Source organism: Pollachius pollachius (genome assembly GCF_949987615.1).
Source record: "Pollachius pollachius genome assembly, chromosome: 1".
In the NCBI taxonomy this organism is placed as follows: Eukaryota; Metazoa; Chordata; class Actinopteri; order Gadiformes; family Gadidae; genus Pollachius; species Pollachius pollachius.
This window is the reverse complement of record NC_136934.1, coordinates 1,741,073-1,766,912: the sequence shown is the minus strand read 5'-3', so window position 1 is coordinate 1,766,912 and position 25,840 is coordinate 1,741,073. Positions and strand designations below refer to the sequence as shown.

Sequence of the window (25,840 nt, the reverse complement as noted above, 5' to 3'; positions counted from 1 at the left end):
TTCTGCTGAGGTGCACTCTGGGAAAATCCCCAGTGCACTGTGTGTGTCCGTGTGTGTGCCTGCGTGTGTTTTTGTGCGTGTGTGTCTTTATGTGTGTCTGTATGTGTGTGTGTGTGTGGGAGTGTGTGTATGGGTGTGTGCATGTGTTTGTGTGTGTATGAGTGTGATGACGCAGACGAGATTACAAAAAAAGTAGAAAACATCTGAGAATAGAAAGGAAGGCAGAAAGAGGGAAAAGAAGGAAGAGAGACAGAGAGAGAGAGAGAGAGAGAGAGAGAGAGAGAGAGAGAGAGAGAGAGAGAGAGAGAGAGAGAGAGGCAGTGTGTGTTGTGTGGTTCCCAGCCTGTCAGGGCGCTGTCAGCGTGTGATTTATGGCGGGAGAAGGGGGGCCGGTCGCTGCCAGCCCCCCTGTATTGTTACGACTGACAGCTAATGAGGCCGGACAGCCTTTCAAGCACAGCACTTAACAGAGACTCCGTCTTCACCGCGCACTGGCCCTGCACCCCCCTCCCCACGCACACACACACACACACACACACACCCCCCACGTCTCCCTATCTGGACCACTGGATCTCCTCTCTCCTCCTCTCCTTCTCTCTCCTTCTCTCCCACTCAGTGGTTCGTTCTCTTTCCCCTTCCCACTCCATCCTATTTTCTCTCTCTTTTTCTCTCTCTCTTTCGCTATTCACACCTCTCTCTCTCTCTCTCTCTCCTGCCTTTCTCTCTCTCTCTCTCTCTCCCTCTCTCTCACTCTCTCTCTCTCTCTCTCCCTCGTTTTCCTCTTCCTTATTGAATTTCTCTCCCAGCATGACAGCTGGACTCGCTTGACTTCGAGAGAAAATAGAATTCAGACAGAGATCTACGAGAACTCCGTTCTGTTTACCGCGCGATCCCGCCGCCTCGCATAGCTACGGTTCGTTCCGTCTTTCTCCAATCAGCGCACCGCCGTGGTTCCTAACCCGGAGTTATGTTCTGCTGCTCCCGCTGCCCCGCCGCCGCCAGCCGGTCAGCGAGAGACTTATTATGTGTGACTGTGATGAAGGGCTTCTCTGAGGAATCTACACACCCACGGAGGGAGAGAGAGGGGCGGGGGGGGGGGGGGGGGGGGGGGGGGGGTAAAGGGGGAGAGAGGGGGAGAGAGAGAAAGAGCGAGAGAGAGAGAGAGAGAGAGAGAGAGAGAGAGAGAGAGAGAGAGAGAGAGAGAGAGAGAGAGAGAGAGGCGGGAGACGGACAGGGAGAAACAGAGAGTGTTTCAGTCCCTGAAACGCTCTGCGGTCCGTCTTGGCTTGAGTCGACACTGCCGACACGCCTGGCTGTATAGTCTATAATCACTACCAGAGTCCCCTCCCTCCCTCCCTCCCCTCTCCTTCCCGGTCCCTCGGCCCCTGGTTTCTTGTCAGTCGTGATTAATGGCACCGGGGCCCCGGCACGGCTTTCGCTGCCAGTTCCAGCCATGTTCCCTTGATAGTTAATGAACTCTGACAAACTCCTTTCCCCGGCTCTGTTCTCCCGTCTCCCCCCACTCCCCGCGTTACAATGCGCGTCCCCACCACGCCGCGGGGCCGTGCGGGTTACGGTTAGGGTGTCCCGGGAGGCCCGCGGTAACGCGAGGCGGCCGGTCCTCTGTCACGACACGTCAACGGGAACCGTGAGTCCAACGGGAACCGGCCTTTTTGTGACGAGGCGTAGTTCTGTATCTTGATTTAGGGGCCTGCAGCGTATATACGTTTGTGTATCCTCTTTCCTGTTATAGAAAGCACCAACGGACCATACACACGTACCCTGTACCTTTAGATGCATGTATCTGGTTTGTTTTGAGGAGGTGTATTTGATTCAAAGGGAACACATTAAGATTTTCGAAACGGCTTATAAGGTTAATCACACTCACACCTGGTGGTATAATATGTCCCCTTTAAAGTCTTAAAATCCAAAACCCATAAAAAAAAAACCCTGGGTTAATGCACCGATCATAACCTCCGCTGGTCTCTAGCGTCATCTGCTGGTCGGTATGAGGTTACGCATCCTGCTGTCGCTCTACTGACGTCAGGGCGACGCAAGACGCGAACCCGGAAGTTAAACAAGGAGCCTGAACCAGTCGAGCGGACGTCTGTGAATCATACAGGTAAATACCCCGAGCTATAGGGCCTCTATCACTAATTGAGATGTATTGACCCCCGCCGGACTGGATCCGGACAGTCGGTGGTCTCATATCACGCCGGAGCTTCGCTGTGACGTAAAGTGGGACGTCGCTTCCAAACTGGCGTCACACCGGTTTAGTGGATCGGGTTTAAAGTTTAAATCGGATCTTATCTCTGACGGACTCCGCTAATAATCAATTGCTTAGCTCAAATACAATTACAATTACTACTGCCACTGATTGTACCGACGTGTAACGTACTCCTACTACTATAACTACTACTATAGTACTAGTAGTACTATACTACTACTACTAATTATACTCATACTATTATACTCCTACTAGTACTATACTACTACTACTACTTCGACAAATAATACTACTACTACTACAATACTTCTACTACTCTAAATACTACTACCGCTATACTACTACCACTACTAGTACTACTACTACTACGTAACTACAACAGTATTATCCTCATCTAATTTCGGGGTACCGAGGTGAAGGTATGTGTGTGTGTGTGTGTGTATGTGTGTGTGTGTGTGTGTGTGTATATATAGGAAGAGGTTTGTTTATCCGTGTTCGGTGAGCAGTGCACCGCCCGCCCGGTTCGGACTTGAGTCAATCCTCTTAGCGCGGCGGGGGAAGGTCAGGGTCACGGGGAAGGTCACCGTCCCGGGAGCGTCCCAGGTGAGGGCGGGCTTATCCCGCTGAGACCGGGCGGATAAACCCGCAGCGGTGGACCCGGGGGCAGGTCGGAGGAGGTGCTCTACTGAACTGTAGCCCCGGACATTTTTTGAAGGAAACACGATGCTTGAACTGAACGGGACGCGTGTGTGATTGCTCCTCCAGGATGTCTCAGTGGGGGGCCATATTCTCGATCGTCGCGGCCATCGGCGGGGCAGCTATGTTTGCTTCTGTGCACAAGATAGAGGAGGGCCACACAGGCGTCTACTACAGGTAACACCTCAGTTCAGTCTCATACACACCTACGTCTCCTATAGCCCCTGCCCAAACCCCTGTGTTTAAGAACAGGCCTTGTCTCTTACTGCTGGAGGAGCCTGTACGTGTCTAGCTGATAGATACGTGTCTAGCATTGGATAACACCGGTTCTTTATCATGTGTGTTCAAACAGAACTCTGACACCATCACTCAGAACACAATTAAGTCGCTGTTTAGCAAGTCTAATAAAATCCCTGTGTTTGTGTATGTGTGTGGGTCTGGGTGTGCTTGCGTGTGTGTGTCTGTCTCTGTGTGTTTGTGTGTGTGTCTGTCTGTCTCTGTGTGTTCGTGTCTGTGTGTCTGTGTGTCTGTCTGTGTGTGTGTGTGTGTCTGTGCGTGTGTGTGTCTGTCTGTGTGTGTGTCTTTGTGTGTGTGTCTGTCTCTGTGTGTGTGAGTGTGTGTGCGTGTCTGTCTCTGTGTGTGTGTGTGTGTGTGTGTGTGTGTGTGTGTGTGTGTGTGTGTGTGTGTGTGTGTTTTAGGGGAGGAGCTCTGCTGACCACCACCAGCGGACCAGGCTTCCACCTCATGCTGCCGTTCATCACCAGCTACAAACCAGTTCAGGTGAGATGCCCACCCAATGCTTTGATCCCCAATACTACACTGTAGTACATAATGTACTCCACAATGCTATATATTTAACAATTATTCTCCTAAGGCTCCGTGAATAGTGGGGAGGTGAATAATTGTTTTAGTGTATACTACACGTGAACACTCCAATAATAAACAAGATAAAACTTTTTGCCGGGATTTATCAGTGGCGGCTGGTGGTTTTTAAAGTGAGGGAGGAAGGACTGGGCGCTTGTTTGCCATTGGCCTGCTTGCACTGATAGTGGCCTATTGTGGCATAAGTACACGCTCAAGTTGTTTCAGGGTTTGTTGGTGAACTACAAAATAGCAGGATGGGATAATTATGTGAATTGATATAAATCCACCAGTGGCAGCATTGTACTTTGAAAGCTGGTGGGCAGCATGTCTTGGACTTCAAGGGAAGAAGGAAAGGATGCAAAGCCAATTAGTCAAATCAGGCCTACTCTTGATTTGTAAAACGAAACAAAAGAATCTGGGCCTATTTTTGCCCTCAATGACTGAAGCTATTGGTTGTAATTGGGCTATGTTTATTTTCTGCTACAATTGTTTTGAGAAAAATAAAGACACAATACCAAAAGTGATGCCATTTAAAATGCATCATGCTCTGAATCATTCACTAACATCCTTTCCACAATATCCAACAGAACGGTCAGAGTAACAAACAATTAAAAGAACAACAAGAACATTATTTCACAACTATTTACATGGGCTGTAAGCCTAACATTGTTTGAGGCTAATGCGGATGTTAATGGATGTTTCAGAATGCTGGTCATGGTGTTAGGCCAATTAAGATTGAGGGACTTCATTTATAGATCAAGTCAACCCTCCTCGCGGGCTCCGCATCCCGGCCGTGGGCTACGGAAACGTCAATATAAGTGAACAGAGCCGCACTGTACCGCAACGAGCAGTAGCGCACCGCTCGGTGGAAACGAGGCATTCGACTGAGCGGGTTCGCTGGTTCTCGTAGCCTAGTCTCGAGGGGATAACCCCGCCCTCCGGGCTGCTCCACAGCCAGGGCTCCTGCTTATTGGTTCATAGCGCAGCCAGGGCTCCTCTTATTGGTTCATAGCGCAGCCAGGGCTCCTCTTATTGGTTCATAGCGCAGCCAGGGCTCCTCTTATTGGTTCATAGCGCCGCCAGGGCTTAAGCGTATTCGTGAATAGACGTAGGCGGGATCCAGATCCCGTAGCTAGTCACGCCCACTCAGAGGAGGACTTTCCTCCTCTCTCCCATTGAGCCCCATGTTATTCACCGGCCGCCAACACTTTCAAGGAAATGAATGGGAGGCAATGGAGGCTGAGGGAGGAACGACCTGAAGTAATTGTCAATAGGCGATAGGGGGTGCTAATGTCCCTTTACCCCGGGAAACGAACATAACTAATACAAAGGCATTAGAGTAATCCTATTTAAAGGGGACATATCATACCACCAGGTGTGAGTGTGATTAGCCATTACAAGCAGGTTTGAAAATGTGCAGCATTGTGACATCGCAGGTGGGCGTGTCCACCTAGATGTGTGCTGGATAGATCAGTCTACCTGCCTTCTCAGTGGACTGTAGCAAACGTTGCTCATCTATCCGTCACACATCTAGGTGGACACACCAACCTGTGATGTCACAATGCTGCACATTTTGAAAACGGCTTGTAATGGCTAATCACACTCACACCTGGTGGTATGATATGTCCCCTTAAAGGGCATTAATTCATTAGTAGTCTGGACAATCTACATTTTTTATTCTCAACAATGTTAAGGAGGATCTTCCTCCCTCTCTTCACTGGAGAAGCCTCCACTGATATATATATATATATATATATATATATATATATATATATATATATATATATACAGTGGTGTGAAAAAGTGTTTGCCCCCTTCGTGATTTCTTATTTTTTTTAACACCTAAATGCTTCAGATCATCAAACAAATTGAAACATAAGACAAGGATAACACAAGTAAACACAAAATGTAGTTTTTAAATGAAGGTTTTTATTATTAAGGGGGGAAAAAAATCCAAACCTACATTGCCCTGTTTGGAAAAAGTGACCCCTAGACCTAATAACTGGTTGGGTGTGAGTGGGTGTGACTAGCTAAGGGATCTGGATCCCGTTAAGCTGTGTGCTTAACTCTCTTAAGCACACAGCGCCAAGCTGAAGTGTGTACAATCATAATCGTAAAACGCTATTATTAGCCCATATCTATGCCAAAAGAACCATCAGGTAGTATCGGCAAAATATGATGCCCAAAGTATAGTTCACACAGTCTGAGGGAGTGAAGACGTGGTTGGGGAAGGAAAAGCACACTGGATCAGGAGTCATGTGCCCCACATTGACGTAGTGTGACAGAAGACAGCTAAATGCCAACTCATCCATGGCCCACTCATCTTCACAAAAATGTTGTAATTCCGCTACATTGGAGTGTTTTCGAGCATTAAGTGCCTTTTTAAGGTCATGCTACAGCGTCTCAATAGGATTCAGGTCAGGACTTTGACCAGGCCAGTCCAAAGTCTTCCTTTAGTTTTTCTTCAGCCATTCAGAGGTGGATTTGCTGGTGTGTTTGGACCATCATCCTGCTGCAGAACCCAAGGTCGCTTCAGCTTGAGGTCACGAACAGATGGCCGGACATTCTCCTTCAGGATTTTTTGGTAGACATCAGAATACATTTATCACAGTAAGTCTTTCAGGTCCTGAAGCAGCAAAACAGCCCTAGACCATCACACTATCACCACCGTATTTAACTGTTGGTATGATGTTCTTTTTATGAAATGCGGTGTTACTTTTACGCCAGATGTAATGGGATGTAATCTTCCAAAAATTCAGTCAAAGATGAGCCTTAATGTTCTTTTTGCTAAGCAGTGGTTTTCGTCTTGGAAATCTGCCATGCAGGCCTTTTTGCCCAGTCTCTTTCTTATGGTGGAGTCATGAACACTGACTTTAAATGGGGCAAGTGAGGCCTGCTGTTCTTTGTATGTTGTTGTGGGGTCTTTTGTGACGTTGGATGAGTTGTCTCTGTGCTCTTGGGGTAATTTTGGTTGATCTTTTGGTCTATTTCACTTTGTCAGGCATGTCCTATTTAAGGTATGGCAGTAATCAGGCCTGGGTGTGGCTAGAGCAATCGAACTCAGGTGTGATAAACCATAGTTAAGTTATGTTTTAACAGAGGGGGTTATAACTTTTTCCACACAGGCCCTTGTAGGTTTGGATTTTTTCCCCCCTTAATAATAAAAACCTTCATTTCAAAACTGCATTTTGTGTTTACTTGTGTTATATTTGTCTTATATCTAAATTTGTTTGATGATCTGAAACATTTAGGTGTGGAAAAAATGCAAAAAAAAAATGAAATCAGGAAGGGGGCAAACACTTTTTCACACCACTGTATATAGAGATTTATATATAGATGTAACTATGTATATATAATGTATATGTATATACTGTGGTATTGTAGAGTTCCTGAATGTCTCTGTTTGGTTCTGTTCTGCAGACGACCCTTCAGACGGATGAGGTGAAGAACGTTCCCTGTGGAACAAGGTACGTCCCCTCATCTCATTGGCTCTCCTGTTATTTAGGTTATTTTCTAGGGATGTGTTTTATACCTGGTATTTATGTGTTTTATCCATAGTATTTTTGTTTTTTATTTATGTTTTATTCGTGGGGTTTATGTTTTTTACTAACGCTATAACTGTGTTCCTTCCCCAGTGGAGGAGTGATGATTTACTTTGACCGCATAGAGGTGGTGAATTTCCTGATTCCCTCTGCAGGTAAACCACAAAACACAATATCACACCAGAAACACAAATGTTATTAAAATGTAGTCCATGAAACCTCAATGTTTCCTTCTTAACGTTCACAATCAAATCAAACTTAATTTAAAGAACACTTTTGTTATCTTGAGCAGGAAAGTTTACGTCAGCGTATGTCGTGGATAAAACCCACGGTCTAATCCTCTAAAAGATACCAGAGGTTGAGAAGGACTAGTGTTGAATGATGAAGGCTTTGTTGTAACTGCACAGAGTAACGCTGCACCATTGAGACTGTCCTAAGCCACGGCATCTCGCTGTGGTTTGCCAGTTGCACTGCAGCTGAGAGGAAAGCACTCCAGAGGGTCATAAAAATGGCACAAAAAGACATTGGATGTCCTCTTCTCTCTCTTGAGGATGTCTACAATAGACACTGCCTCAGGAGAGCTCATAGCATCCTCAGAGACTCATCCCACCCAGGCCATGACCTGTTTGAACTGTTGCCCTCTGAGAGGCACTACAGGGCAATCAGATCAAAAACAAACAGGCTAAAAAACTGTTTCCACCCCAGAGCTGTTATTTCTCTAAATAATGCAGAATTATAAATTATTGCGTTATCATACCAATCTGACCTTTAAAATTGGCTGACATTTTTAAATATATATATTTGTTTTTGAATTCTTTAACATTCTATATATTTTTTTTAAAAATAACCCTTTTATCATTTTGTTTTTGTTTTAAAAAATCATTTTTTTAAGAAAAACACTTATTTTGAGAGCTTCTACCCCAATTTCGTTGCACTTTGTGCAATGACAATAAAGAGATGCTGATTCTGATTCTGATTCTAACAAAAGCACCTGAGTTGGTTTGCAAAGAACTGGCCCATCTGGCCCGGGGTGTCTGAGGTAACCCCAAATCGGTGACTTCCTTGACCAATCACAATGCTCTAAACTACAGGCCCTTCCCGTTCCCCTTAGCATTTATCTTCCCGCCCCCAATACATTCAGTACAGTAATTCAAGCATTAAATACAAAAGAGTTACATATACAAACATTATAGCTACAAGAAGTTACATATTATACATTACAGTTATATGGGGTGGGGTATTCGATTAAAATCCTTTCATCGCCTTGTTTATAAACCTTATCTTAAATCACCATGACTTACCACATGTGTTTAAGAGATGAGCCCTGTGAAAGCAATACTAATTTAAACAGTAAAACATACATTTGTAATAGTTTACAATACCACTTTATTTGTCTGTGGTATATACAGCCATAATCATAAAGCTGGTAGTGTCTGATTTGAACCGGGGTATGGATTAGTTAACTTCAACTTTTAAGTTGAAGCCTACAGAATAAACATTCTAAAGCAATAAGGACGAGGAACCACAGGGGGTAACAGATGTCTCTGTAAGGGGCCATTTATACGTAAATGAGGCGTTGGGGGTTCATCAGAATGCAGGCAAAGGAAGGCCAGGTAATATCAATCCATTTTAACAATATTTACCTTATATTCTTGTATACTTTATACTTAAAGTTAACCTTACTTATACTTATTATCTAAGTGAACTGAGAAATAGACTGATGTCATTGACTACAGAGGGATGTCTCTCTGAGGGGACAGACAAAAAGACAGGTCCCGGAGCCTCCCTCTCCCATGCTGACGCGTTTCTCTCTCTACCAATATTCCAACAATTTGGCTGAGAAGCCTCCGATATTTTCCACCATACGTAGTCCAGGGAAAACGACCCCACACTAGTCACAGGTATTACCGGATTGTTTTCAGACCGGTTTACTGACACATAAGGCTGACTTCCTCATCCCCACCTCTTTTGCAGTCTCTAACGGAGGCGCTTCGACGCTTCAATACACATGAAGAATATGCGCTGTGGTTCCTCAGAACGGGTTTCAACAGAGACTGATGTGTCACACTCTCAACTGAAAGGCACTGGGAGGAAGCAGTAGTGCGGTGCACTAAACAGCTGCTTCTCTTTGCTCTGTTGACTGTTTCAGGGTTCGCTCATAGTCCTGGCTTTAAGTGCCCAAACTCATGCTTAGCCATATCCGTTGTTTTGTCATTCCTTTACATTCCTTTATTGTTCACTCACCATTTGTTCTTCATCATTCATTCATTTTTAACATCCGTTACCTCCCCCACTACCCCTAGACAGTGGGGTTGTAACACTATCATATATCATGATATTACTAGCAGTCCTACTACAGTTGGATTGAGTGATTCCCCTTCCGTTCCTTCACCAGATATCATGTTATTACCACCGATACTACTGAAGTTGTGATTGAGTGATTCCCCTTAGATCCTCCATCATATATCATGTTATTACTAACATTACTTCCTTTCCGTGTCTAACTGTTCTCCCTGCGTCCCGTGCTGTAGTGTTCGACATCGTGAGGAACTTCACGGCGGACTACGACAAGGCCCTGATCTTCAACAAGGTCCACCACGAGCTCAACCAGTTCTGCAGCGTCCACTCTCTGCAGGAGGTCTACATCGGCCTGTTTGGTAAGAGGAGCTCAGGCATCCCTGAGTCTTCACCCCCCCCCCCACACCCCCTTATGCACCTATTGGGTGTTGAACGTCCTGGCACTTAATGTACACTCTTAAAAATAGTACTAGTAGCATCATGTAGCATCTTATCCTAGCTATCTTTGTTGTACGCAGGGAATGGGTTAACCTAGTGATGGTTGGTGCTTAGCACTTGGTTCTATGAACATCCTTACTGTACCGACAGCGATATATTGTTGTTTCTCTTCTTTTGACAAATGTAGTTATTGTAAGTCTCTTTGGATAAAAGCGTCTACTAAATGCACTAAATATAAAGGTCTTCACTGATGACATGCGAAAGTTCATTCATGCAAGTGTCATGATTCAATGCTTCCCCAGTAGCGTTGCCGAGTCGTAGGATCTTATTGGCAGCAAAGTAATGTTCATCCAACAGAGGGCGCTGTAGTGTATTACCCTGTCATCCCCTAAGTTAGGTTCTGTGATCAAATCAAATCAAACTTTATTTACATACCGCCTTTCATACAAAATTGCAATACAAGGTGCTTAAACACAAAGTTGAATTAAATAGGTATGTTTTTAGGTTTATTTTAAAGGTGTTCATAGAGAGAACACCTTCAAAGCCACATAGCCGTCTGTCCTGGCTTCATCAACACACCACCACCATGGGAAGTGTTCAGATTCTCTCAGAGAGTATTGTTAACAGTGGTTTTTTAGCAATGTGGTGGTGCGTACGGAGCTAGTTAACATCGTAACAGCGAATCTCCATGCTGGAACTCTTGGCAGAGAGCTTGAAGTGCCATAAAGAAGCCATTTCACCAGATGACATGCAGATGTTTAGTGAAGCCCTGAGAGGCAATATGAGGGTTTGATCACAAAAACCGCTCCATAAACAATGTGTACAAAAAAATGAATGGAGAAGAATTCACGCAATTTGAAGCCCGGCAAACCCTCCATTTGTTTTGGTTTCAGCTTCATTGGTCTTTGCTCTTTGAAACAGAGCGTTTATTAACCCAGGGGCTTTCTTTACCTCCTCCTAGTGCAGTGGACCTTATCTGTGTGGGCTTACTCCTCCAACTCATATTATAGTGTGTACAACATCTGTGTACTCACGCCTCCGTCTCATAGTATAGTGGGTACAACATCTGTGTACTCACGCCTCCGTCTCATAGTATAGTGGGTACAACATCTGTGTACTCACGCCTCCGTCTCATAGTATAGTGGGTACAACATCTGTGTGTACTTACTCCTCCAACTCATGTTCTAGTGGGTACAACATCTGTGTGTACTTACTCCTCCAACTCATGTTATAGTGGGTAAAACATCTGTGTGTACTTACTCCTCCAGCTCATGTTATAGTGGGTACAACATCTGTGTGTGTTTGTTCTTCGGTTACCGTGGGCCTGGGAACCTGGAGGTTCTGCTGTCCTCTCTGCTCGGTACCTATTGCACAACCCTCCAGAAACCTGGAGAAATGGCCGGGGGGGTTATTAAATCCATTTTAACGGCGGCCCATTAAACAGTTTGGAGTCCACAGCAGAAGACTTTCTGGTGTGCTGGTTGACTGGTTCATCCCGGAAGAACTGAGGGTTTTGAAGCAGCGCCTATCAGAACAGCTATACTGACTCAATTGCGTGTGTCTGTGTGTCCGTTTCTCTCTCCAGACCAGATCGATGAGAACCTGAAGTTGACCCTCCAGGAGGATCTGAACTCCATGGCCCCTGGGCTCATCATACAGGTACCTAGACCCAGCCAAGACCCCCTGCACCCCCCTCTAGGCCCCGGGTTCAGGTCCCTTGGAACCTCCGTTCAAACTGTCCCATTTAAAGCTGTGTTCATTATCATCGTTTTGAGATGTGATCCCCTCTCACACCCCTCTTACGCACTCATTGTATGTTGTACGTCCTGGCACTTAATGTACACACTTATTGTATGTTGTACTGTACGTCCTGGCACTTAATGTACGCACTGATTGTATGTGGTACGTCCTGGCACAGCCTTGTGTAGCGTCTTATCCTAGCTATCTTTGTTGTATACGGGGAATGGGTTAACCTAGCGATTGTTAGTGCTTGGCGCTTGGTTCTATCAACATCCTTACTGTACCGACAGCGATATATTCATTATCTTTCTTCTAACAAATGCACTTATTGTAAGTTGTTTTGGATAAAAGCGTCTGCTAAACAACCCAGTTAGCATGAGGCTAATCAAAGGCTAACCTTGTCACAAGGGCGGCAGCCTGCTTGCGTGACGTGACAGAAGCCATGATGTCACGGTGGAGAGGGTCATTCATGATCCTGTTGACCTGGTGTCAACCTTTCTGGAGCCTGACAGACACACACTTTGGTACACTTAAACACTCTGTCAGCAGCCGGCCACTGCTATTCCTCCAACCGTCTCCCTCTCTCCTCCCCTCGTCTCACTCGTCGTCCTCCCCCTCTCCAAACTCCTTTTTAATTATATAATATAATAATAAGATATCATGTTATTGTAATAACTCCAGCTGTATGTCCCAACTAAAAACCTTCCTAAGCCCCGGATGAATGAGGCCATTCATGCATGATGGCCATGCACAGTCTTTGTCGTGTGTTTCTACATACTGGGTTTTGATGAATTAAGAGGAATAATAATGGGAGAGACTGCAGGAGATAGAGAGAGTTCAAATAAACACGGAAGGAATGTGGTGATGGCCAGTGTTGGGGTAGTTACTAAAAAAAAAGTAATTAGCTACTAATTACTAGTTACTTTTGTAAATTGTAATGAGATTACTTTACTAGTAACTGCATTTAAAAACTAACTTCACTACTTATTACTTTACTTTACTGTAGATACATGGACAAACATCATAGCCCTATCATCACTTATTGTTTATTGTATAAATCTTACGGTGGCGCTGAGCATTCACAAAAAAAGTAGTAAGTAAGTTTCACACCGTTAGCACACCAGGATCTCGTAATTATGAGAAAAGATCTCGTATTTACGACATCAGGATCTCGAAATTACGAGAAAAGATCTCGTAATTACGAGATATTTTCTCGTAATTACGACATCAGGATCACCCCTCTCATTCATCAATAACGTGGCTGGCTGGCTGCAGGACGGCAACGATGACGCTATCCGACGCTATTGTATTTTATTTCTTGCTCGGATTGAGGCATTGGGAAATATTGATGTTCCTTAAAAGTGAGGAGGGCATTTATATGAGTATGTCAACATTGCGCAGACATCTGAAGTCATTGGGACTATTCAGGAGAAAAGCCCAGTCGGACGTGCTACAAGTGGCTCTCTTCCTGCAGGAGCAGTTGAACCAGTACGGGATGCTTCACGGATGCAAATTTATGCATCTGAAATGCGTCCAAGCAGGCTTGGTAGTTACTCAAACAACGATACGGCACCTGCTCTTAATCCTAGATCCTCGAGGAGTACAACTGAGGAAACGGAATCGTCTAAGACGTCGTTTTTACATAAACCCAGGTCCAAACCTTTTGTGGCACCTCGATTCATACGACAAACTTAAACCCTATGGCATGTGTATTAATGGTGCTGTCGATGGATTTTCCCGTATGGTCATATGGCTACATGCTTACACAACAAATAGCAATCCCCGTGTTATTGCTGGCCTCGTAATTACGAGATCCTGATGTCGTAGTTACGAGATCTTTTCTCGTAATTTTGACATCAGGATCTCGTAATTACGAGATCCTGATGTCGTAATTACGAGATCTTTTCTCGTAATTACGAGATCCTGGTGTGCTAACGGTGTGAAACTTACTTTTTTTTTTTTTTTTGTGGATGCTCAGCGCCACCGTAAAATCTATACAAAAAAAGCATATAAAATCATATGAAAGAACAATATCCCTGTCTGCACAAAGAAATGCCTCACTGTAAAAAACACAAAAAAACAGGATAAAGTGGGCTATGGTGAGGTCAATCAGTAGCAACACACACGTTTCAAAACAAAGGCTTTGGGAAACATGAGAACAAAAATTAAGTGGTCAATGAAAAATATAAAAAGGTCACTTTATCCCATATAATTAAAACAGAAATGCACTTTAGCGGCGGTGACACATGCTGTTACTTTATGTGGTCCAAATGCTGAATGAACCTGATGTATTTCGAAAGCTATGACATCGTAAGTGTGTCTTCCTCCCACCCTCTTGCCGGCAAGAGCAGCCTTCTCAAGTTTTAAAGTAATGCTGTCTATCCAGTGCAGTCATTCATAAGTATCTTTTGTTGTTGGCGGACCAAATGTCCACGGTGGTGGACACATGATCCAGGGAGGACTCGAAAATTATTTTGAGCTTCGATTCCATGTCGGTATAGCACTTGTTCAGGTAATGGGAAAATGTTTTCCTGTCGGATGTTGTCTTGCTAGTCGGGGGTACTTTATCTAGTATTTTTCTAAATCTGGGCGATTCAATAGTCGACAGGGGAAGCATGTCTTCTACATGAACCCGGCAACCAGCCTGTCTTTCTGTGTCACCTGCTTCTGCGCTCCAACACTTGAACACTCCTTTGCACGAGCAGCTACGTCACTCAAATCGATCGCTATCTCAACGTGCCGAGGCAAGCAGGCGCTGCAGACACACAGGCAGCAAGCATGCACCACAACAGATCAGAACTTTACCCGCAGGCAAACACGGCTTGGGTAACGCAGGAAAGCGCGTACCTTTAGTCTAGTAAAGTAGTGTAGTTATCGATATTTTAAATGTAATGCGTTACTCTACTTTGTTACCCAAAAAAGTTATATCGTTACTGTAACGCGTTACCCCCAACACTGGTGGTGGCTTTGGGTATCTGCGTGAGCTCAAGAATAAAGCATTGACTCTGCTGTCTATACGGAAGAATCAGACTGGAAAGTTCCACCTTGATTTGAACTAACTACAAAGCCTCATGAAAGGGGTTAAAATAACATTGTAACTTATTTTAGGAGTAGACTCATTCCTGATGATTGGTTACTCACCACTCCACCGTCCATGACTTAGCCGTTGTCATCTGAACCTATCTCGTTCCCTGGATCTACTCTGATTTTTCACAGCATGTTGTGAAACAGACCTGAGCTCCCTTCTCTCTTTCCCTTCCCCTGTTTGGTTGTTTGTACAGGAAAACAGACTATTCAAAGAGCTCCCTCTCTCTGTCTGTCTGTCTCCCTCTCTGTCTGTCTGTCTCCCTGTCTGTCTGTCTGTCTCCCTGTCTGTCTGTCTCCCTGTCTGTCTGTCTGTCTGTCTGTCTCCCTCTCTAGAGTCACGGTTTCTAGGTGGATTTTTTGTCAAATATCCTTATTTAGGTTTTTACTAAGGTTCACTGTCAGTGCCCAGGTTTGAGTGGAACTTTGCAGAAGTCCTAGTTGCTGCTACAGGCCTTCTTTGGGTGTGGTCAGCAGCACCAGGTTTGAATCTGTGAACAGCAGACATTTGATTTAGTTCATTGGTTAATGTACACGTTGAACAGGGTCGGACTCAAGCTGCATCCTGTCTCACACCCGGCTCTGGCTCACACCCCGGCCCTGTCTCACTTCACGGCTCTGTCTTACACCCGGGCTCTGTCTCACACCCTGGCTCTGTCTCACACCCCGGCCCTGTCTTACTTCACGGCTCTGTCTTACACCCGGGCTCTGTCTCACACCCGGGCTCTGTCTCACACCCCGGCTCTGTATCGCACCCCGGCCCGGTCTCAAACCCTGACCCTGTCTCAAACCCGGCCCTGCAGAAAGAAGTCTGTGTGTTTCTATCTTCCCTGCTGAACTGTTGTTTGTGTTCATGGACTTTATAATGTTGTTGGTTTTCCTCCAACAACGCTTTCGATTCATTCTATTCACAACAGCAGACGTTCGGGCCGAACTGATTCAAAGGCGTTTTTAAAGTCAACAAAGCATGAGAATACGTAAGGGATAATCACGAGAGGCAGGGCAATTACCAGTTTGATCTTGATTTTAAACAAGGTTTATATTTACAATGGACCTCATGTTTGAAATTTCTGTGATCAGCAAGCACAGACGACAAATCAGCGGGCAACCTGCCGGGTTAATGCCCTCCTCCCAGCCAATCAGAATCAAGCATTCTTAAAAGAAGAAGAATAATTAGCATTTGCTTTGGCGTGTCTGGTTGTCAAGGAGTTGCTTAGTGTGAACATATGGTCTGTTGTAAGAAGCCCATTTGTTTTTTGCCTAAGGGAACATTTTCTGGAAACAGGAAATGAAGAATTCTTATGTTTCTAATCTTACAGAGCCTCTCACCATGGTGGTGTTGACTCCGTTGTCGTTTTGCTATTGACAGCCTATTTTTTTTGTTCACCCGTTTCAAACGGCTCACCATAATTAACCTCCACACAAATCTGTGCACTGTACATGCCCTGTTGGTTATCTGCTCTCCTCTTTCTTTCTTAATTTCACTCTGGCAGTAATGTTTTAAACCCGCCATGCACGCTAGTGTAAACATGAGCGGCATAGCTGCATGCCTGCCTGCTTTCAGCGTGTGTGCACTAGATCTGTTTAGTTATAACATTTATTTAGAACAACAACACCACATGCCTTTTTGAGGTTCAGTCTTTTGGGTTCTGGTAATCTTAAAAATGTTCTCTTTCTCTTTCTCTCTTTCCCTTTTTTCCTCTCTCTCTCTCTCTTTCCATTTCCCTTTCTCTTTCTCTCTTTCCCTTTTTTCCTCTCTCTCTCTCTGTCTCTCTCTCTCTCTCTCTCTCTCGTCCTCAGGCAGTTCGTGTCACGAAGCCGGTCATACCTGAGAGCATTCGCAGAAATTATGAGCTCATGTAAGTCTGACAAACACACACACACACACACACACACACACACACACACACACACACACACACGCACACATCCGCTGCTTTCCATTCCCGGGTGGTATTCTGATGTTTGTGTGTTATTTTATCATTAAGATTCATTACCGGCTGTAAATCCCTCACCCATCATTACACCCTGTACTCCAAAGTAGGCTGGCTGTCCTTGTCAGCTCGCAGGCTTCTTCACTGGTACACCTTAATTTACTAATCCCTTCATATCTCTGCACCTACCTCACTTTTAAATCAAATTACAGTTTGCGCTTACAGTTTGCGCTCTCTGGACTTTCTATCCACCTCAGTCCCCAGAACTCGTACTGAGTTTGTGTAGAGGGCCTTCATGTACTCTGCTCCCTCCGCCTGGAGCACTCGTTAAACACTCAAATTGCAGGAACTCATCACTATGAATTTACATTTACATTTACATTTAGGGCATTTAGCAGACGCTTTTATCCAAAGCGACTTACAATAAGTGCATTTGTTACAATAAGTACATTTGTCATAAGAAGTGAAACAATATATCGCTGTCGGTACAGTAAAGATGTTCATAGAACCAAGTGCAAGCATTACAATCGCTAGGCTAACCCATTCCCCGTGTAAAGCAAAGATAGCAGCTACTGTAGATGCTGCACAATTAAGTACCTTGAATAAGTGCAATGTACAAGTCCCAGGACATACAACATTCAATAGTGGCTGTGCATTGGTTTCTATGCAGAGTCGAGATGAACTCTGAACAGGTGAGTTTTGAGTGTTTTGCGGAAGCTGGTGAGCGACTCTGCGATCCTGACATCGGTAGGGAGCTCGTTCCACCACTGAGGTCCCAAAACAGAGAAAAGTTGTGACTTCGCTGATCGACCTTTGCTTGCTCTTAGCGATGGCGGTACCAGACGTCCAGCTGAGGTAGTTGAGCGGAGGGATCGAGCTGGGGTGTGTGGCTTTACTAATGCTTGGAGGTAGGCAGGGGCAGTTCCATCGACTGCCTTGTATGCCAGTACCATCATCTTGAATCTGATGCGCGCTATTACAGGGAGCCAGTGGAGGTCTCGGAAGAGGGGGGTTGCATGTGAGAACTTTGGTAGGTTGAACACAAGGCGCGCTGCCGCATTCTGGATGCGTTGAAAGGGTTTAATCGCAGAGGCAGGGAGTCCAGCCAGGAGCGAGTTGCAGTAGTCGAGGCGGGAGATGACCAGTGATTGGACTAGAAGCTGAGCTGCTTCCCTTGTGAGGAAGGGCCGGATCCTGCGGATGTTGTAAAGTGCAAATCTGCAGGATCGGGCCACCGCAGTGATGTTTGCGGTGCAGCATAACTGATTGTCCAACACTACACCAAGGTCTTTGGCAGTTGGGGAAGGAGATACAGTGATATTCTCAACAGTGACCAGTAAGTCCATGTGTGGGCAATCTTTCCCATGAATGATTTTATAACCTGACTCACATGTTTTCTAATAGCAAACTTTGGGGTTTGTCAATGTTTCACTAAATAGTATTTTATCATTGTCTCCAAATTGTTTTTCTTCACCCACTGGAATGAATTTGTCTCTTTTTTTCTCATGTCTGTGCTTCCTTTTAATGTTTGTCTTATATTTCATTCATTTTAACTGCTGCCATTTTGGCCAGGCCTTGCTCGAAAAAGAGGTCATTTGACCTCAAGCAATTTTGCCTGGTAAAATAAAGGTTTACAAAATAAAAAGAATTATACCACAGTAACTAGTATTACAAAAATGATCTGTGAATTTATGCACTGTTAAAATATTGTAGTTTTTCCTTATTTCCTTACAAACACACACACACACACACACACACACACACACACACACACACACACACACACACACTGCTTCCCATTCCCGGGTGGTATTCTGATGTTTGAGTTATTTTATCATTGTGCTTTAAGATTCATTACCGGCTATAAATCCCTCACCCGTCATTACACCCTGTACCCTAAAGTAGGCTGGCTGTCCTTGCCAGCTCGCAGGCTTCTTCACTGGTTCACCTTAATTTACTACTCCCTTCATATCTCTGCACCTACCTCACTTTTAAATCAAATTCATCATACATTTTGCGCTCTCTGGACTTTCTGGGAATAGGGCCTTCATGTTCTCTGCTCCCTCCGCCTGGAACACTCATTAAAAAAAAAAAACACACACATCTGGTGCTTCCCATTCCCAGGTGGTATTCTGATGTTTGTTTGTTATCTGTGCGCCTGTTCTCAGGGAGAGTGAGAAGACCAAACTGTTGATCTCCCAGCAGACTCAGAAGGTGGTGGAGAAGGAGGCGGAGACTGAGAGGTTAAAGGCTGTGATTGGTGAGATCCTTAAAATTAAATATGTTGTTTCTTCTGGTTTTCATTTTGATAAAGTAATTACGCCCAATACTGCAATGGCTCCTCTTGCTATTGCTAAACTCCCTTTGGAAAATGAATTTAACTTTAGACCCTTCACTGTTGCGGAAGTACATGAAGCTCTCATGAAATAAGATTTAAAAAAAACACCAGGGCCAGATAATATAGGTGTTGTTTTTTTTAAAACTCGCCACAGATTTTATTGCCGAGCCATTGACCTACATTTTTAATTTAACTCTAACTGGTAAGCAAATCCCCAAAATGTGGAAAACAGCAAACGTTCTTCCCCTCTTAAAAGGTGGTGAACCGTCGGGCCTCAGTAACTACAGGCCTATTTCAAATCTGCCTCCTTTAGCCAAGATTGTATAAAGCCTGGTTAGTGATCCTTCAGTTGAAGGATTTCTTGAGTCTTAATGACATTTTATCTTGTTTTCAATCTGGTTTTAGAAAATCACACAGTACAGTGACAGAAGCTACTAAAGTAGTAAATTATATTTTTATTGCTGAATTGAGAAATGCAAATGCCATAACCAAGTTTATTGGTTTTTTCATTGCTGCTTATCTACAGGTTGAGGAAAAAGCAGTTTTATTTAATTTTCCCCTTAACTATTAACCGTACCGTACCGTACCGTGACTTAAAAACCGAGGTACGTACCGAACCGTAACTTTTGTGTACCGTTACACCCCTTATTGAGACTGTTTCCACTTACAAGTACCTTGGTATCATCCTTGATGATAATTTGTCTTTTAAACCCCATATTGAGAACCTGGCAAAGAAACTAAAAGTGAGACTGGGCTTTTATTTCAGACATAAATCAGGCTTTTCTTTTGTTTCTAAAAAAAAAGGCTTATTGCTGCTACTTTTATTCCATTATTAGACTATGGTGATGTACTATACATGAATGCCTGCTCTACTTCACTGCATATGCTGGATGCTACATATCATTGTGCTTTAAGATTCATTACCGGCTGTAAATCCCTCACCCATCATTACACCCTGTACTCTAAAGTAGGCTGGCTGTCCTTGTCAGCTCGCAGGCTTCTTCACTGGTACACCTTAATTTACTACTCCCTTCATATCTCTGTACCTATCTCACTTTTAAATCAAATTACAGTTTGCGCTTACAGTTTTCGCTCTCTGGACTTTCTATCCACCTCAGTCCCCAGAACTTGTACTGAGTTTGTGTAGAGGGCCTTCATGTACTCTGCTCCCTCCGCCTGGAGCACTCGTTAAAAAACTTGTTAAAGCACTCAAATTGCAGGAACTCATCACTATGAATGATTTTATAACTCGACTCACATGTTTTCTAATGGCAAACTTTGGGGTTTGTCAATGTTTCACTAAATAGTATTTTATCATTGTCTCCGAATTGTTCTTCTTCACCCACTGGAATGAATTTGTCTCTTTTTTTCTCATGTCTGTGCTTCCTTCTAATGTTTGTCTTATATTCATTCATTTTAACTGCTGCCATTTTGGCCAGGCCTTGCTCGAAAAAGAGGTCATTTGACCTCAAGCAATTTTGCCTGGTAAAATAAAGGTTTAAAAAATAAAAAGAATTATACCACAGTAACTATTATTACAAAAATTAACTGTGAATTCAGGCACTTTTAAAATATTGTAGTTTTTCCTTATTTGTGGGTAAATCGACCAGCGAAACTGATTAATAATAGTGCCGAACAATGTTTTTGTACAAAATGAGAATTGCACAGTTAAACAAAACATAGTAGGATCAAAGTACTTCTGTCTCAACCAAACAACAAAGAAAGTCAGGGTTTTCAGGCCTGTTCATCTGTTTGTGTTCATGGACTTCATGACGTCTGTGTTTTGTTTTTTTTTTACAAAATGAGAATTGCACAATTAAACCAAACATAGTAGGATCAAAGTACTTCTGTCTTAACAAAACAACAAAGAATGTCATTAGGTCCCACTTTATTGGCCTGGAACATGTACACATTGTGGCCAACGACATGCAGTTCAGCCTCTCATCCCGGCGAGGCCTAGTGCGTCCTCGTCATGGTGCAGGCGCAGGTGGGCGGCGGTCTGTACGGTAGACCAGTGACTGTCCTGGGACCAGCGCTGGGGTAACTGGGGGTGAATCTCATGTCTCTAACGTCTCCCTTCGCCACTCCTTCCAGAGGCGGAGAAGGTTGCCCAGGTGTCAGAGATCAAGTTTGGACAGAAGGTCATGGAGAAGGAGACGGAGAAGAAGATCTCTGAGATAGAAGGTCAGTATTGTCCCACTATACAGCCCCACGTCCCACTATACAGCCCCACGTCCCACTATACAGCCCCACGTCCCACTATACAGCCCCACGTCCCACTATACAGCCCCACGTCCCACTATACAGCCCCACGTCCCACTATATTGGTGGTGGTGTTGGCTGCGGCTTAGTTGTTTGGGACTTTCTATTACACCATCTAACAGAATGAAAACCCCCCCCGCTCCCCCATCCCCTTCACAGTGCCGACCGCTGCTCAGAGAGGAATTTCCCACTCCCACTCTTGTCTCGCTCCTCCCGGGAACAGCTAATCCTTACATTTCACCAGCTCACACACGTCTGACTCATCAGTTGTCAACAGCCTCTTTATTAGTTTCACCTTTTGACTTCCTCCTTCCGTCTGTTTTTCTGGTACTTAATACAACAGTACTTAGCATTGTGAAGCGTCTTACCCTAGCCGTCGTGTTGAATACTGGGAATGGGTTAACCTAGTGATGGTTATTGTTGGCACTTGTTTTTATAAACCAACTTACTGTGCCGACAGAGGTATGTTGTTGTTTCTCCGTCCTCTGACGAATGTTGTTACTATAATTGGCTTTGGGTAAAACTGCTAGTGACCCTTAATGTGAATGTTTGCGTGTCCTGAACTAAATGTTCCCGGACAACAAAGTCGTTGTGTGTAACCCGTCTCCGTGCCAACAGACGCCGGCTTCCTGGCCAGGCAGCGTGCGAAGGCCGACGCAGAGTTCTACACCGCCAACCGGCTCGCCGAGGCCAACAAGGTGAGTCCCCCGAGGGCCCCCATCAGAGAGCACACTCCAGGGGCCCCCATCAGAGAGCACACTCCAGGGGCCCCAATCAGAGAGCACACTCCAGGGGCCCCCATCAGAGAGCACACTCCAGGGGCCCCCATCAGAGAGCACACTCCAGGGGCCCCCATCAGAGAGCACACTCCAGGGGCCAGGGGCCCCCATCAGAGCGCACACTCCAGGGGCCCCCATCAGAGAGCACACTCCAGGGGCCCCCATCAGAGAGCACACTCCAGGGGCCCCCATCAGAGAGCACACTCCAGGGGCCAGGGGCCCCCATCAGAGAGCACACTCCAGGGGCCCCCATCAGAGAGCACACTCCAGGGGCCAGGGGCCCCCATCAGAGCGCACACTCCAGGGGCCCCCATCAGAGAGCACACTCCAGGGGCCCCCATCAGAGAGCACACTCCAGGGGCCCCCATCAGAGAGCACACTCCAGGGGCCAGGGGCCCCCATCAGAGAGCACACTCCAGGGGCCCCCATCAGAGCGCACACTCCAGGGGCCCCCATCAGAGAGCACACTCCAGGGGCCCCCATCAGAGAGCACACTCCAGGGGCCCCCATCAGAGAGCACACTCCAGGGGCCCCCATCAGAGAGCACACTCCAGGGGCCAGGGGCCCCCATCAGAGCGCACACTCCAGGGGCCCCCATCAGAGAGCACACTCCAGGGGCCCCCATCAGAGAGCACACTCCAGGGGCCCCCGTCAGAGAGCACACTCCAGGGGCCAGGGGCCCCCATCAGAGAGCACACTCCAGGGGCCCCCATCAGAGAGCACACTCCAGGGGCCCCCATCAGAGAGCACACTCCAGGGGCCCGCCGGGATGTCTGCCCAGGCTGGGGCCCTCTCTGTCGCAGAGAGAGAAGGCCCCAGGTACTACTAGAAATAGCCCTTCAGTAAATCTAAAGTTATGTGCTGAAGGGAGCATGAAGAAGATCGGGAGGGGAGCGGAAACACGAGGCCCTCAGGGGGCGAGTGGTTCAGACCGCGGAGCCTTTCCCAACATCTGCTCCTGATCCTTGGCTCTGCGTGTTGCGTAACCCTGGTGTCCCGTGCTGGCTGCCACGGCGGGGACAGATTCGGTTGTGATGTCCCAGGATGGGATCACTGGAAACTCCGGGGGCCGAAGCTCTAGGGAGGGGAAGTCTGCGTCCAGATCCCTGGACGCTCCATCAGACCCTCCTCATGGATGAAACACTGTAGACATGTCTACTCAGTACTGCTAGATCAGGATGCTACAGACGGGGCTCATGTCTACTCAGTACTTCTAGATCAGGAAGCTACAGACAGGGGCTCATATCTACTCAGTACTGCTAGATCAGGATGCTACAGACGGGGCTCATGTCTACTCAGTACTTCTAGATCAGGAAGCTACAGACAGGGGCTCATATCTACTCAGTACTGCTAGATCATGATACAAACTGCAGTACAGCTTGCAGTATTGTGGCAAATGTTTTAAGGTGAATTAGGCTCCTAACGATAAAGAACAATTTAATTGAATTCCTTTACCTGTACGGTTTTCCTTTGTAACTCACCTCCTCTCCCTGGTCCTCCTCCTCATCACCTCCTCTCCTCAACTCTCTCCTCCTCCTCATCACCTCCTCTCCTCCCCTCCTCCTCCTCCTCACTCCCTGATCTCCCTGGTCCTCCTCCTCACCTCTCCTCGCCTCCTCCTCACCTCTCTCCTCCTCCCGTTCACCTCCTCTCTCCTCCTCCTCACCTCTCTCCGCCTCCTCACTCCTCCTCACTCCCTGGTCCTCCTCCTCCTCTTCCTCATCTCTCTCCTCCTCTCTCCTCCTCACCTCCTGTCTCCACCTCCTCCAGATGAAGCTGACCCCGGCCTACCTGCAGCTGGTGAAGTTCCAGGCCATCGCGGCCAACAGTAAGATCTACTTCGGGAGCGAGATCCCCCACATGTTCGTGGACTCTGGCGCCAAGTGGCCGGGCGCGGCCGCCGGCCTCACCGACTCCTTCGGGACAGACCTGGACCGGGACCGGGACTAGACCCTCCCCCACCGGGGGAGGGGCCTGGAACACTGCCCTAACCAAGCCCCCCACCTCAGACCTCCTCCCTATCCATTTAAACCCCCCTCTTACCCCGCCCCCGCTCCCATCCCTCACCAACGGGTGCTGCCCCCAACAGGCGGCCCCCATCTCTGCCATCTTGCAAACGACCAGACCCTCCTTGTTCCCTTGAGTCTGTCCGCGCGTCACACCAGTAGAGAGGCCGCCATCTTGTCCCCTGGCGCCGCTCCATCTTGGAGGCGCTGTGTGTCCGGGTAGAAACCAGCACTGTAAACCAGGGAACGACCCCGCGGCCTGGAGGCTAACACCCTCCATTAAACCAAAGGAGTGAACACACAAGGCCTGAGGTGATGGGCAGCATGCGCTGTGGGGCTAGAACGAGTTCCTTTGACAGGCTGGATAATTAAATGGTTGTAGCTGTTGTAGTTGTACCATCTATAGCCCTGCCCTGAGGGTCAGTTATAACGTGAGCGCTGTCTAAATTGTTCTGTTTCTATATTATCATGCAAAAGGCTTCTACATCCAAATCCGGGTGCCCAAATATGGTGATTGATTTATAAGCAGTCACATGACTTCTCAGAATCAAGTGAACTGGCATGGGCTGTAGCCTAAGGATGATGTCATATCCCCTCTGGATTCTCCTTCTGTTTATTTTCTCTTTTATTTTCCCTCTTGAAAAGGAACCTTTCCTTTTATTTGGGGGCGATGTTCTTTGTACGGGATGTAGCACTGACCTGCATCTGGGCTGAATTAAGCTCATGACCACTGATGCTACTGAGAATGAGATAGTTGGCTGTTTTGTGCATTTTTCTTGAATCATGACTTTCTTACATTATTTTCAGTTAAAAAAACGTCCCTCTGAAGCATCCAATCATGTCCACCCCCCCAGTAAGAATCAATGTCTCCCAGTTAATGTTTCCACTCTGCAGTACTGATCAGCACCAAACGGTCCTAGGGTCCAGTTTGTCTTCAGGCTCAGGTCCTGGGGTCCCCAGACCAGTTTGTCTTCAGGCTCAGGTCCTTGGGTTCCCTCCAACATTTTCAACATAACTTTTCATCTTTTTGTATTTGTCCCATTTTCTATACTTTATTCACTAGCAAAATTTGGCTATTACGTTATTAAAAATGACTTTTTATGTTAGGTTTAATTTGTAGTGGATTTATCTTGTAGTGATCTCTAGTCCAGCAAGCAGAAGCTCAGGTGCATCTAGACCCTAATCCTGTCAGGTGTTCAGACCAGGTGAATCTAGACCCTAATCCTGTCAGGTGTTCAGACCAGGTGCATCTAGTCCCTAAACCTGTCAGGTGTTCAGACCAGGTGAATCTAGACCCTAATCCTGTCAGGTGTTCAGACCAGGTGCATCTAGACCCTAATCCTGTCAGGGCTCTCAGACCAGATTCTGAAAAAGATCTGTTCCTCGTCTCCAACAACGCTGCTTGTGTGTGTGTGTGTGTGTGTGTGTGTGTGTGTGTGTGTGTGTGTGTGTGTGTGTGTGTGTGTGTGTGTGTGTGTGTGTGTGTGTGTGTGTGTGTGTGTGTGTGTGTGTGTGTGTGTGTGTGTGTGCGTGCTTTTGTGTGTGTGTGTGTGCCAACACACACACACTCGAGATGAAGGACAACATTCTACTTAAATAAAGACATAACCTCCCTAATACAAGTTTGAATGT

The 25,840-nt window shown here is 46.0% G+C and overlaps 1 protein-coding gene across 1 annotated transcript; it reads left to right on the top strand.

Annotated features, from left to right (window-relative positions):
- Positions 1-2,003: 2,003 nt before the first annotated feature.
- On the top strand, positions 2,004-24,291 carry LOC307074365 (erlin-2-like). Its single transcript, XM_079734489.1, has 12 exons — positions 2,004-2,122; positions 2,993-3,100; positions 3,622-3,703; positions 7,208-7,254; positions 7,423-7,484; positions 9,861-9,986; positions 11,651-11,724; positions 16,690-16,748; positions 18,992-19,083; positions 21,256-21,345; positions 22,042-22,121; positions 23,973-24,291. Exons 2-12 carry the CDS (start codon positions 2,994-2,996, stop codon positions 24,150-24,152), a joined length of 999 nt encoding a protein of 332 aa, XP_079590615.1. The 5' UTR covers positions 2,004-2,122; position 2,993; the 3' UTR covers positions 24,153-24,291.
- The last annotated feature ends 1,549 nt before the right edge of the window (positions 24,292-25,840 follow it).

What these genes read in the sequence shown, in the direction of transcription:
- LOC307074365 (XM_079734489.1), top strand. Translation starts at nt 2,994, where the DNA reads ATGTCTCAGTGGGGGGCCATATTCTCGATCGTCGCGGCCATCGGCGGG. An exon ending in CACACAGGCGTCTACTACAG is followed by an intron (nt 3,101 to 3,621) that starts GTAACACCTCAG and finishes TGTGTGTTTTAG; the next exon opens with GGGAGGAGCTCTGCTGACCA. An exon ending in CCCCTGGGCTCATCATACAG is followed by an intron (nt 11,725 to 16,689) that starts GTACCTAGACCC and finishes TCTCGTCCTCAG; the next exon opens with GCAGTTCGTGTCACGAAGCC.